Source organism: Mixophyes fleayi, chromosome 4, assembly GCF_038048845.1.
Source record: "Mixophyes fleayi isolate aMixFle1 chromosome 4, aMixFle1.hap1, whole genome shotgun sequence".
NCBI lineage: Eukaryota > Metazoa > Chordata > Amphibia > Anura > Limnodynastidae > Mixophyes > Mixophyes fleayi.
The window spans coordinates 299,368,036-299,383,465 of NC_134405.1; the positions used below are offsets into that span (position 1 = coordinate 299,368,036).

Genomic DNA, 15,430 nt, shown 5'->3' on the forward strand with positions numbered 1-15,430 from the left:
ACTCTAAGTAAAATGCGATGGTAGTTAAGACATTTTTTGAAAGTGGAAATCACCGTTAAGTATCATTTTGGAGATTGGTGATTTCCCATTGAAACTGGAGATAGAAAATAGGGGAAAAAAGACTGGGCTAAATAAAGGAGGGAGGGTAGGGGTAAGAGAGAGAGGGAGAGAGAAAGAGAGAGAAAAAGAGAGAGAAAGAAACAGTGGATATGAAAATAAGTATATATAAACATGGATACTTCCACCTGAGCTGCATTTACTGAATGTTAGTGCCACTTGGGGTGAATGTAGTGCAGATGGCAAAGAGTACCATGGTACTGACCATGTGTCTGAGCTTTAAGTGAACAAATAAATTGAAGGAGAGGGCTATATTGTTGTGCCAGTTACCTCTGTGACTAATCACTGTCGGCTGTAAAATGGTCTTTTTTGTTATACTCTTACTGTCCTGAGATATTTTCCCTTTTTTAGGGCCATATTATGATTGAATGTTTTGGTTTCAGGTTCCTATCCAAGATTATCTCTTAGTTTTAAGCTAAAGAGGAACATTGGCTACTTCATCTTGCAGACGTACATGCCTACGATTTTGATCACAATTCTCTCATGGGTTTCTTTCTGGATCAACTATGATGCATCAGCTGCTCGGGTTGCCCTAGGTAAGTATGACAGTCAACTTAATGAAAGTAATTGTTGTTTGCAACAGTTTTATTAACTTACTTGGTACATGTTATAAATCCAGTTCTATGCAAAAACAACTGCTGCACTAAGATCCACTTGTTTTTCTTACAATCTAATTGTTTATTTTCTCCCTCCTTGCCATTAACATATTGTATAGAACAGGAATTTTGGTTGGACCTCAGTTCTATTTGTCCACTTACAAGAGAGAGATTCAGAATGAATTCCAATTTGTGGCATCAAATTGCAGACTTGATGAACAGAAGAACTGAGCAATCAACGTGCACTCAGGCCTTCTGATGAGCAAATAGATCTTGTCAGACACATATTGTGTGCTTCAGAGCACAGTTGTGATAATTGCAGACATTTGTATAATGCCTTTCATAGATTCACATTACAGTGTAACAATTATATACATTTATTAAGTGGGACTATGATGACATCCTAAGGATCAAGTGTGTGTAGTGTGTGCTTGACTGGAAGTATTGTATGTGCATAACTTAACCACCACTGTCTTTTATATGGCAATTATAACGAAAGCACCATAGCATGGCAACAACATACTCAAACCAAGTGAACTGTTGATTTTCAATTTGAATATATGTTGAATGCATATTTATTATATTTAACATGATAATATGTAAATGCTATCTATATTACTTGTTTTACAGCTGACTAATAACATTTACTTTTTTCAAGATATTGTTATTTTTCGATTTTATTTATTTTTAAGTACTACTCAAGTATAACCTTTAGGACTTTGGGAGCACACTGAGAAATGTGTGGAGTAACTGGTATCCTAAAAAATTCTAGGCCGCAGCTTTTTGCACTATCCCTTCTGGCCCCACATAACCCATGAACAGAATGTTAGGCAGCGTTTTGGGATCGGCATATGCTAAGCTTTCTGAAATGTCCAGCAAACCTTATGATACAATTCTATAGCCGGTAAATAATGTAACTCTATGACTAATATTTAGTTTAGACACAATCACAGCATATCTGTAATATATATATATATTATAATATGTGTCCAGTATACATTAAAAATGAGTATGATGATGGGTTTGTTTATTCAGTCCTTAACCTACACAACTATAGTGTCAAGTAAAACAAGGACAAATATGCCCCATTATGTCTTTAGTGACAGTATCATATCCAAAAATTACTGTAAAGGGCTAAAATTTGCTTATCAGATTTCTAGCTTTAAAAATGTAATCATACAACGCAATATCAATGAACGCTATCTTAATGGCACAAAATCAAGATTTTAAATAGCCTATTAACTAATATGAATTAACCAACCCATCAATTATATGAATTGCATTATGAATATGACAATTATTGCGTGGCATTATATAAAATATTTGTTTATTTTCTAGGAATAACAACTGTTCTGACCATGACTACTATCAACACTCACCTTCGAGAAACACTACCAAAAATCCCATATGTGAAAGCCATTGATATGTATCTAATGGGTTGTTTTGTGTTTGTCTTCATGGCTTTGCTAGAGTATGCATTGGTCAACTACATATTTTTTGGTAGGGGGCCACAGAGGCAAAAGAAGGCAGCAGAAAGAGCTGCAAGTGCCAACAATGAACAGTTGCGGATGGAAATTAATAAGGTATGTCAGTTTATTATAGGTTTATTACATTTAGCAGCAGAATCTATCCAACTGAGCTAATACTATTCAATTCTCATTCCCCCCAGCTTCAGACTGCATTATGTTCATCTTCTCTTGTCAAATAGCCTCAACATGTTTTCCAGACAAACATTTTTGTATTTCTATAGATCGAATCCCTACTGGCCACCCCATCTGGCAGAACAATGGAGTTCCAATGTATGAGACTCCTGCAGTTCCCAAGAAACTCATCCCTGCCTCTACGGGTAACTGTTAGTCTCCCGGTCTTAACATTCTGGAGAACTTACAATGAATCAGTACAAATGTATCGATACAGCTGATTAGACAGCTACCAACCTGGGGGTTCATTTAAAGTTGGACGCATTTGAGCACATAACATACAAAGGAAAAGACACACACAAGAAAAAGCATACTTATGTGTATATGTTGTGTTCAACGCATCTCAAGATGCATACAGCTGAGAAACAGTAGCATTTGCGCCAGGCGTATGTCAAGCTTAACAAGTGTGTATACTCATGACTCACAATAATATAGTGATGTGGCTTGACAGTGTTAGTATTAAATGCTATAGTCACATCACCCTATATGTACACAAAATAATAATGTACTGAAGTGTCATATACACAAGTGAGAATAGTTGCATTTTACATATAAATTTATTAAGTCACAACCACAAATACAAAATACAAATCATAATAAATGAAATACAAATGTTCATTATTTTCCCTTTTAAAAATGAAATGGGAATCTTATTTACTACAATAATCCAAATGGACTATTATTACACTGTATCAATCTGGCAACCAGTCTTTGTTAAGTTGAGTGTCTAGATAGATCTATACTATCTATTTAAGTTAGTCTACATTTTACTTTCCATTTATCAAAATATCAAGTAAATATTATTATTATTAGTATTATTATAATCCTTTATTTATAAGGCACCACAAGATTTCCACAGCTCTGTACAGAATACAAACAGTAGACCATACAGGGTAAAACAGTATAGAACAATAAACAAGTAAAACTAAGACTCTAATAGCTCCAAGCATAGCTAGTACACTGAAATTGGAGGAGGAGAAAAAGTATGGAGACAGGAGGGAAGAGGGACCTGCTCATAAGAGCTTACATATTTAAGGGAGGGAAAACCCACAGCAGGCATAAGAGGATTCAGTGGAGAGGATCAAGCGCAAGAAGAGCGCTTACAGAGACAGGGGAAGAGGAAGGTGAGGAGAGCAAGCGTGGTGAAGGTTAGGTGGATGGCTGGCAGACTTTGAGGAACAGATGAGTTTTAAATTCCCGTTTGAAGGTGCACAGATTAAGGGACAGACAGATGGAGCGACGGAGGTCTTTCCAGTGGAGAGGGGCAGCCTGGGAGAAATCTTGAATTCTGACGTGGGTAGAGGTGATCAGTGTGGAGTCGAGGCGAGGGCCATTAGCCAATCGCAGGGAACGGACGGGAGTGTGAATGGAAAGGAGGTTAGAGATATAAGGGGCAGTGGAGTGGGACTGGGCCTTGTAGGTGAGGGTGAGGAGTTTGAAAAGGATTCTGTAGGGGAAAAGGAGCCAGTGTAAGGCAAGGCAGAGAGGGGAGGCAGATGAAGAGCGGTGTGAAAGGAAGATAAGTCTTGCAGCCGCATTAAATGTAGAACGAAGGCGAGCAAGGTGGCAGTGGGGGAGGCTGGTGAGGAGAAAGTTACAGTGATCAAGATGGGAAATGATAAGTGAGTGGATATATTTGGGATATAAACTTTAATGACAGTGTGTAAACCACTAAATCTAAATGTGAGAATTCTGCAGAACTGTTCATTTGAAGCAAAATAGTACTATTTTTGTCCATACAGGTATTGGTAGAGTGCGTAAATTTTAGACTGTATGTATTTTTTTCCTAATCAAGGTCCTATCTAAGAACATGATTGTCCGACATAGTCCTCTAGTAAATGTAAATTGCCAACACCAACCATATATAATAGGGTGTTCATGAGTATTAATTTGATTGATATACACAAGACTGTACTTAAATATCTTTAGATTTTGCTAATGTCACCTTCCGTTAGGAGGGACACAAAATATGCATTAGAATGACTAAGTCCTTGTCTCCCCTAATACAGTATGAACATACATGCCATCAATTCTAGAGGAATAAATAGCTTTTATACCATTTCCTACATCTACTGTTCTTGATGCCCCAAAACTCTTTAGCAGTCTGTCTACAATACTATCATCAATACAGCTAGTGCTTGTTATCCCAGAATAATTGTTGACCTCTCCTTCAGTACTCATATACAATCATTGGGCAAATTATGCTGCTTTAGTCCCACAACATCTCTAAAATATCCCTTTTTCTTACACAAAATTTTGGATGACTTCATATTGTAAATGATTACTGCAACTCTGTTGTCTGGCCTTATCATCCAAACACTATCTCCACATTACCAGCTGCACATCCTCACACAGGCATGTCTTTGCAAAGGGCAAAATTCAAACTACTGTCCTTAACCTACACATATCTGCCTTACACTACTGTATATATGTAAAATCACTCTATGCTAACCACGAGACATAATAATTAACGCCTCTCTTGTTGTTTCTTCTCACACATATTGACAGGACTTCTCTAGAACTTCTCCTTTGCTCTGGAACTCTGTGCCTCACTGCATCAGACATCCAGCCTGCTTATCAGCCATTAAGCAGTTGCTTTAAACTCATTATTTAGAAAGATTATCCTGAAATCATGTTACAGTAGCTTTATAATCTGTATGTTGCCAGTGCTTTTCCCATCCAATATAATTTCAATTAGATTGCTCTTCTCACTTTCGATACCCTTACTGTATGCTGCTTGTATGCCCGTTTTTCTTTTGGGTTGTAAGCAAATAGTAGAAGTCCTCTTTGCCTTTTGTTTCAGGTTGCATTATATGTAATGTCTATTCTCCTTCTTCAAACTCCTATCCTCTATTTGTTAGCACTTTTTTTAAAAAGAAAAATGTATTATGCTAAAAATAGTAGTTATTGAACATTCCTTGTTTAGTTTTTAATATTAGTATTAGTAATTAGTAATATTATTGAATATATTTTTGTTATTAGTTTCTAATATTGATAATCATGTCTGCTCAGCTAACTATAGGCCTACACCCATATTTAATGTTAAAAAAGTAAGGCATTATTATTTTATATGTGTGATGATGTGTAAAATATCTTTAAAGGGAACTAGCAGTTTGTTTCCTCAAATACGACTGTAATTCCGAATCCTTTTATAACTCTAATTTAAAATGATTTTCTTAGTTCGACACATTAAATGCTTCTTTATTTGAACACAATTTAATACATGACCTACAATATGATCTATAATTATAGATGGCCAAAGCACATTGAGAGAGGGCAAATGAAGATTGCTAAAATATCACTTATTAAACAAATTTGGGCTTACGGTTTTTCATTAAGCTTTCTACAGCTGTTAATGAGAGCACTAGCTTAGGATGCATGCATGCATTTAGCCAAAACAGTTGTTGTCTCTCAAAAATCGAATATGGTTAAGTCTTTATATCAATCAACAGTGGCCTAAATTAAGTCTGTGAGCTTGTTTTTGGTATTTGAGTTGGAGAAAAAAATGTTAAATGATACTACAACTCAAGAAATATTGCATTAATTCATTAATTCTCCCAAGAAAAACTCAAGATGAGTTTAGTCCATTATTCTAATTTCTTCTCCTCTATTCATCTACATATTCACATGTATGTTAATCAGTATTGTCTAAAGATAATCTAAGTACAATTTATACTATCAAGTACCATAAAGCTGCTGTATTATATCAATCCTAATAGCAATTGCTATCAAAAGAAATGTTAACAAACTGTTCTTGTGCTTATGACTTGGTTGTGTGTATATCTATGTATGCCTGACGTAAGCCTGATATAAAGCTAGCGTATATGCTACAGGTGCAGAGCTGGACGCATCTTGAGATGCCGACAAGATGGGCTAATTTAACGGGCAGTTTTTTTTTTTTAGTGTATATTTCACCCAATATGTGTCTAACCCAGCATCGCGCCCAATGTGTATCAGCTTTAGGGTGATGCATTACATCTGTGAACGCCTCATTCACTTCCCTTATAATATAGTCTAAGTTTAGAAAGCTGTTGAAATAATTTAGAAAATGTAGTTATAGATATTGCAATAATTTTCTTTTAATGCAAATTGTTAGAATATATTTTTAACAATGGCTGTTGGTGCTAGAATTTAATAAAAAGATGCACATGAAAGAAACCATCACTTTGAAACACATTGTAAGTGAAAAAATTGTTTATATGTGTTTTTTGTAATTTAATATACTGTTGAATATGCATGTGACCTGTCAACTTTAAGCATGAGCTAATTACAGCCGTTATAATGACACCAGAATAGACTAATAAACTAACAGAACACCAAAGACCCCTTAAAGTCTTAAGAGTTAATTGAAAATCAAGTCACAGTTTATGTGAAATTCATTTTTTGGTATAATAAATTGTTATATAATTGTCCCACATAAATTGAATTAATGTTCTATTTCCCTTTCATTACAATTGGCCACTTTCTTAAAATTATCTTTCTTCTAACAGGTTAATGATAATTCCTTCCTACTATTCTTACTCCTGTACTAACCTATTACATTAATATACTGACCAATGCCTTTGCTGTAAAAAATAGTTCAGGCAATACATTTTTTCTCCTTCCTTTTTAGATGGATCCACACGAAAATATTTTATTAAGCACGCTTGAAATTAAAAATGAGATGGCTGCATCAGAAGCTGTGATGGGGCTTGGTGACCCAAGAAGCACCATGCTGGCTTATGATACTTCCAGCATCCAATACCGGAAAGCCGGATTACCCAGACACAGCTTTGGACGGAATGCCTTAGAACGACATGTGGTTCAAAAAAAAAGCAGACTACGGAGACGTGCCTCCCAGTTGAAAATAACCATTCCCGACTTGACTGATGTAAATGCCATAGACAGATGGTCACGCATGATCTTTCCTGTGGTTTTTTCATTCTTCAACATCATTTACTGGCTCTATTATGTGAACTAAGGCTAAAGGCCATACAGTATACAAGAACTGAATGTCTGTTCAGTTTATGTGTGGAACCAGAAGTGGGGCTTAGATAAAACATATTCAGGACACAAGCTATTTTAAAACACCTTAGTTGCTGGCACTTTCCACCACATTGTGTGTTGTGTAAATTCATTCTAAGTTTGTTAGGAGGATAATAACACCTTTCCCATCTTCTTTATGATTTTTAAGGTTACTTTTCTTATTGTAATGATAAGGCTTTTTAAAGTGAGCTCTAAAGCATTAAGTCATTTTACAGCTTGATAATCAACACCCACCACATATTACATGTTTTGGTTAACACACTTAAAGAAGAACTGTACCCAAAAAATTAGCTTTAAGTGGAGTTGAACTTAACAAAGAAATCTAAGACCTCCCTTAGATGTGCCATTTGCTGGATACACTGGGGAATGGAGAACGGCCTTGACACCAGCCCAGCCTGCTTAAAACAGGCTGAGTAGTAAGAGGAGTGTTAAGTATGACTATGAAAGATATCTGGAATATTGGCAGATCCAGCAAAGGCCACATCCTAGGTTAGTATCCTATTCCTCTCTTAACTCATTCAACTCCACCCAAAACGAAATATGTAAAAGTTGATTTGCATCTGTTTCTTAATTTTTCATTATAATGACAAAACTTTTTCCAAGCAAACGCTACATATTTATGCCTACAAAATTGCACATACATTTGTTGCAGAAGATCTTTTGATTTCATTACTAATTTATTTTTCTACATTCATGGACTTGAAAATATTGTGCCTCTCGTAGATTGTCTTTGAAATACCAATGACCGATATTTGCATTTACCCCGTTTTTGCTTTTGGCTTTATGTTGTGCTCGCCTTTTAGTTGTTCAAACTAGTGTTTTCATTGCAAATTAAAAGTTAATTAATAGATAAATTAATGTCACTAAGATTTTCACTACCTTAATGCTACAATAGTTAATGTATAACATCAATTGGTATGCTTTAATCAACATGCAGTTCATTTTAGTAGATATTATTAATGCATGAAAAAAAATCCCTATGTGATTAAGCCATTTATACCTACAATACATAAATACTGACTTCACAACAGGTTTTTCAGGTCCTAATTGGTTGTTAACCACTCTCTATGGCACTAACCGCTCTTTCAAACTTCTCATGTTCATTCACTATCAAAAGCAACAATCTCATTTGCTGCACAGAGTGCGTGGTGTTTTCTTTTTAAAATTATGCAAGGTGGAGCAGGATTTTCATTATGTAAAATGGCAAATGAATGGTGTCTATATTTCTAATTTCATTGCTGTGAATTTCATGAAAACAAAATTCCACTGTAATCAGTCAAATGATGCTGCCCCTGGGTCACATATGGTCATTTTAGTTCTTGGTCATGGTATTCTAAAGGTGACTTGAAATTAAGTAGTTCATTGTCAACTTCATTATTCAGCATATTAATTTATATTGTAACGTGCTTGGGAATCATATTATTCATGGAAAGCATGCATACATTGTACACTAGAATGTGAATTTAGAATACCATTGGGAAAAAAACGGAATGTAAACTCATGAATAGAATGTATATGTTGTAGCTAATCTGTTTCCTTAACCAAGTGCTACATGTAAGAGCTTTGGCTGCTTTGTTGAGATAAGGGACTGTATCAGCTCCTTAAATATTGCATGCTAGCATTACTAGAGGGCTCTGTGCATAAGGTACAAAATGTTACAAGTACTGTACAGCATAGGAGGACATAATTCAGCATGGTTCAGAATTACCTTATACATGCTTCTTGCTTCCAAACCAACATCTTTCACCCATAGGATTACATTTCATGAAAGGGAATGAAAAAAAAAGGTCTGCTATATATTTTTTGCTGGTGTCAAATATGCCGTATTTTGACTTGCCTTAAAAGAAATCTATTGCTAAAATATTACATGGAAGAAGGGATTTTTTTGCAACAAAACATTTTCTTTTATTTTCAATTTGTGTTCTTAGAGAAGTTAAATTAATCAGTTTAATGAATTGAGGTTAATTAAAGTACTCTCTTGACTAGAGGTTGACAGGACAGTTTCCTGTTACATCTTATGATAGGAGGGGGCACTGTATAAAGATGCAGTAAAAATTTTACTAGGTCTGCAGCAGAAATAAAAATGGACCCCCCTTAGCTATTTACATATATCCCCACAGGGGCGAACGGAGGATTGCCGGGGGGGGGGGTTCCCCCCCGACCCAAGAAAAAAACCACCCCCCGCGAGAGCTGCTGCGCATGTGCAGCAGCTCCGTTTCTTCAGCGCTGTCCTATACAGCAGCCGCTGCGCTGTCTAAGAAGCGTCCGTGGCGGTGCTGTATACACTACAGCACCGCCGCGGACGCTTCTTTGGCAGCGCCGCGGCTGCTGTATAGGACAGTGCAGCTGTAGCGGCCACTTAGTTAGCGCAGGGGGGGGGGTTTCTGGAGACTTAGAAACCCCCCTGCGTGCGCCACTGCCCCAGGCTGATTTAAAGGGAGAACAGTAAGGACAGTTTACCCGAGCCCCTATCTTGAGCTTCCCCCAGCACCTGATCTAGAATTTGTCTCTGGTTCTACTATACATTTTGTATATTTCTTGTAGGTACGATATTACACATTACTAAATAGTTTTTATTTGTGTACTATATGCTATTTAAGCAGGCATCTCCCTTTCTGAATCATAAGTTAAACAACATGCAGTCCTTATATTAATATGTCATGTCTATTTAGCCATAGATTTCTATACCAAACCTCAAGAGTTAAATGTCCAGATTTTGATGTAGTTTGTAATCAAATGTGTAGCTTTAATAACATGATGTAAAAAGCAACAATGTGTTGTAACTGAGAGCAACTGCTCACGTATCAGCAGTCTCTGTGCTCAGAGTAATGAAAGCCGGTGTCTGGTTGCTATACTACAATTTGCCCCATAATATTAAATAAATTACAATATGTTGCATACTGTGAAATTCACGAGGCTACATCATGACATAAACTTGATTTTATGTGATGTTATGACAAGTGGTAAATTAAATCTGGCTTTGTAGTTGTTCATAGAACTATAACAGGCCTTAAATGAGTATATATATTTGATTAATCTAGACTGCAGTGTCTATATGAAGATTACATGGTAGCAATTCTATTGAAATTAGATACAAGATCTCATTTAGTGTTACTTGGGGCCACTTAGTGCTTTTTGGAAGAAGCTGGACCAATCAATATAACAACATACAGACACAGCCATATTATAAAGGAAACATGTAACTGATACTGTCTTCCTAATCATTCAGGCAAAACTAAATGTATTGACAAAAAAGCATTGTCAAACTTTATTGCTAGCAAAAATGTTGTGCAATCTGACAATCCAGCAAATAAGGTGTTTTTTGAATGTTACAAGGTCAGAGGCAGAGCTTAATACCATTTGGTGTTGTTGGTGGGTTTACAGCATGTTGCAGAGCAATATGTTAACGACCTTTCCAAATGTAAAGTTTAATTATTGACTTATTTTATGGTACAGCTTTAAAGAAATCTTTGAGACGTGTCTGTAAATACTTACTGTAAATTACTGCAAGCAAGTATGATAGTACGCATTTCTAAAATCTAAGCATCACGTGTCTGTGTTTTCATGAAGAATGCTCTCTTTATATTTAATACAAATGCAGGGTATTATTGGGTAAATTATTTTACAATGTCTATAGCTATATCCTTTCTCATTCTTAAATATATATAAATATATAAATATAAATGTCTGTAAAGAGGTTATAAAATTATAGAGCATTTTTACATCAATTATATAACATTTATTTAATTTATGAGAAAAAGCACAAAATGCATAGCAGTGAATTGATCATTTACATGAAACAGTAATTCAATTGAACAATCATAATTTATTTGTACACAGTTCTGGAAAGGGTTGTAAATTCAGTATCGCACCTCAATTAAGTTTCCAGTACTTAAAATGTAGCTAGGTGAATGACACACATATGAAGTGTGTATATGTATTAAAACGGGGGATGATCACAGGAATAAGCTAATACCAATTTTTTATGGTTCAATAAATACAGGAACATTTTAAGTTTTAGATTTTTGGGGAAAATAAAACTAAACATGTTGATTATGTCTTGTAAATCAGGCATTATAGGCTGTGTCATATAAATAAAAAAATATTACGTTAGTACTATAGGAAACATTTTGCATCGTACGTTAGTCTACTCTACTCATTGCTTGTCTATTTCCTATTTTTTTTATATCAATGCTGACAACCAGTCAAATGAACAATACAGAAAACTTGTTAAACTACCAAGAGAAGCAAAAATATGAAGATTTTTAGAAACTAGGTTATATAAGTGTTATATATATGAAAATACACTGTCATTGTAGTGATGCATTACAAATTGCTACATGTACATAGGTCATAGATGTGAGCATTCATTAATGTTGACCGTTTGTAAATATTATCAGAAATTTCTTAAAACATTTTTAACTTCTTATTTGTACATAAAGGGAAATGAAACTATAGTACAGTTAAAGTGTTATAGCTTACCTGTATATAATGAAAAGCGCTTTCATTTGTTTGATAACGATTTTGTGTTTGCATAAAAACCTGCTTTGCTTTAGTCATTTGATCACCATTTTGCTTATTATTTTATTGGTTCTGAGATCTTTTTGTTAGGCATGAACTTATGAATGGATCCAGTATTTTTTTAACTACAGAAGAATCCATACTAACAGTAGAATGTAAGCTGGTATATGAATTGACATTTGTGCCATGTATGACAGTGGATAAAAGTATAACAGGCTGTGCTTATAAAAGATTTCCATCCAATTTAAATGCTATTTAAATGCATGAGAAAATAGGAATACGGCATTGTGAAGATTCATATTCTCATCGCCCCTCACTCTCTTTGTATGCAACAAAAACAGTTTAGCATTAAGAGACAATATGGTGATATAGGTAAAACAAGATAAAAAATTGTTATAATCGAGAAATTCATAATAAAGCAAAAACACAAATTCATTTTAGTTATTATATTATTTTTTACAGGCAAGATGGAAAATATTGTTTCTTATGAATCCTTACTTACATACTATACATAAGGTTATGTATTATCTTCTTACTATATAAATGCCTAGTGGCGCGTGTGGAAAAAAACCAAGCTGCAGCGCCACCTGCTGGGCAGAGTTATACACTGACCTATATATTTCTTGAAGGAGAAGTGACAGTTTTTAACACCTTAAGTAGCTTGATGAAGGATGTGGCGATGAAGATGAAGGATGAGGTGATGGAGAAAAATGATGAGGTGGTGACATGTGGACAAAACCACGTTAAAAAAAGGCGCTTGCGTCGGGAAGTAACGCTCTTCCCCTGAGGAGGCCTGGGCTAGGCCCAAATGCATGAAAAGAACCTTTTTAACACCTTAAGTAGCTTGATTTGAGTAGAATGCATGAGTATCATGCACGGGTTAACTTGTAGAATAATAATAGTCATGGTCTTCCTAAGTAAGAGAATTAACACTGTATTTTATAAGAATATTGTATTTTGCCATTTTGATTTAAAAAAACAGGCATAAGCTAGCATGTGCCTTTTTGCCTCAAAGGCTTTTTTCTGTATTTACCCTTTGTTTCTTCTTCTTTTAACTTCAAGCTATTCTCTAAATAAGGCTTCCTAATATAATGCATGGGGCTAAACATCTGGGTCACAATTTGTGATTGAAGGATTATTATCTATTTGGTGACCTGTTGTGTACTGTTACAATATTATAACATTTTAATCTCATTATTTTTCTCAAGTCCTTAAATTAATTATGTTTTAATAACAATTATGTGCTTAATTTGTATACAACAAGACATAAAATGAAAAATATTTAAAAATAAACACTGGGGGCTAGATTTACTAAGATGTGAGTTTGAAAAAGTGGAAATATTGCCTGCAGCAACCAATCAGATTCTAGTTATCATTTATTTAGTACATGTTACAAAATGACAGCTAGAATCTCATTGGTTACTATAGGCAACATCTCCACTTTTTCAAACCCGCAGTTTAGTAAATATACCCTTGGGTTGCAAAACAGACATAACTTGGTTCCTGGAGATAGAGCAAAATAGTTTGGGTAAAAAAAAAATTGATAAAGGTTTGATTTTCCTAATCTCAGATCCTAATTATAAAATAAATTGCAAAGATCAGATCATAAAGGTCAATATGCTTAAATTTGAACTAAAATTTTGCATTACAACATATTTTATTTGCTATTGATTTTCTATTTTAGTTAACGAGATGGTAAAGGTAAAACAAAAATTATTTTGAGGAAAGGGTTGATAATACAAGGGTTAGAAATTAAAGTAAATGTTACACTACAAAAACAAATGTATATAATATAAAAAATGTAGAAATATCAGTACAAACTAAATCTAATAGATAGCTTAAATGCTAGATTTCATACAGGTTTCATAGTAAATAAATAAACAACTTTATAGTCCATAGATAATAAAACAACACTAAAAAGTACAGTCCCACAGTCACGAAAATAGGTGAACAGCTGTTCTTATGTCAGATACATAACAAAAGAGAGCACAAAGCTGTAGTACAATAAACATCAGACAAAGTGCATAAAAATGGATATCAATGGGCATACTCTTCATTAGGGTAGCAGTGACACCACAAAGCATGTTGGACCCTTTAAATGATATGTCTCTACTAGCTCTTTCTAGCTGTGCTATGTCTTTTATTTATAAAGCATTGTCATTTCTGTAAGGCATGTGTAACTGTATAACAAGTTTATAAAAAAAATATGTATTATATTTGTAATAAATACAACTATCAATACTGAAGAGGAAATAATAGGCCCTTTTAACATTTTCAGCTATTTTATTGAAATCACAGAAGTTATTTTAGAGGGCATTGCACCTGCTTTTATTTAAAGTCCTTCTCACCCATGGGGTGTTCTTCCAATAAGATAAAGTTCTGCGAGACATGATTGCCAACCATTAGTAAAGTTGATGACAGTTAAGAAAACAATGAATGAAAATCAGTAAGAAAAGAATAGAGATCTGTAATTCTTGTAGGACAAGTAGAGTTATGAACCCTTATTTATTTTTATATAGCACCTACATATTACAATGTGCTTTACAGAGATCATTTAATAATCCACATCAGTCCCTGACCCAGTGTAGCTTAAACTTTATATTCCTTACCACACAGGAACACGCGCTAGGGTTAATTTTGTCAGAAGCCAATTAACGTACTAGTTTGTTTTTGGATTGAGGGAAAAATCCTGAGCTACCGGAGGAAACCAATGGACGACACCCACTCAAACACAGTGAGAACATACAAACTCCACACAGATAGGGCTCTGGTTAGAATGGAACCCATGACCTCGCTGCTGTGAGAGAGCAGTGCTAACCACTGTGCCACCACTCTGCTCCAACCCTTCATTTTTAATACCGAACCCTTATAATTTAGATGCTGCGACATTCACTTTCTAATATGTTTTATATAATGTTTTGTAAAAACAAGACTGGGCAACCTTGCACAGAAGTAATGTCTCTGTTGACACTAAGCTACTTGCTGTATGCTGCTCACAAGCTAAGGATGTATTCACACATCCTTTCTCAGTGTCCATGGTATGCTAACTCTACTTGTACGCAGCTGGGACCGGAATAGGACAAATTGTCCTCTATAATGTGAAGCACACACAGAATGCTGTAATTGACATTGATCACAAGAAAATACAAAAAGTTCTCAAAATTAGCTTAGTGACAGACTCTGAGAAATGGCATTTGTGTGCAGCCTTAGAGAACCAGCACAGATGGTGGCTGACTTTTAAATTACTGTGCGAAAGCCAAATTAAACAACAGGTCTGGATTTTGTCCAGATCACAGACTCACTTTCAGTTCAGCAAAAGCCAAACATGTCTACCTTTTGATTCCACTCATTAACCATGGAGAACTGATAGCAATACATTTCCAAACTAACATTTATTTATTTAAACTTAATCTGGATGGAAACTTTTATCCTCGCAGTTCTTTTTAGCCACTGACATATGTATTATTTGCA

At 35.0% G+C, this 15,430-nt stretch overlaps 1 protein-coding gene across 2 annotated transcripts in view; it reads left to right on the forward strand.

Annotated features, from left to right (window-relative positions):
- Positions 1-9,593, forward strand: part of GABRB2 (gamma-aminobutyric acid type A receptor subunit beta2) — a 290,248-nt gene extending 280,655 nt beyond the window's left edge. Inside the window, exons 7-10 of one of the 2 annotated variants that reach the window (XM_075209876.1) lie at positions 501-653; positions 2,052-2,296; positions 2,464-2,559; positions 7,026-9,593. In XM_075209876.1, the coding sequence (XP_075065977.1) occupies positions 501-653; positions 2,052-2,296; positions 2,464-2,559; positions 7,026-7,373 (842 nt within the window). In that variant the 3' untranslated portion in view covers positions 7,374-9,593. The remainder of the gene's footprint in view (positions 1-500; positions 654-2,051; positions 2,297-2,463; positions 2,560-7,025) is intronic. The other variant, XM_075209877.1, reaches the window with a different exon arrangement.
- The last annotated feature ends 5,837 nt before the right edge of the window (positions 9,594-15,430 follow it).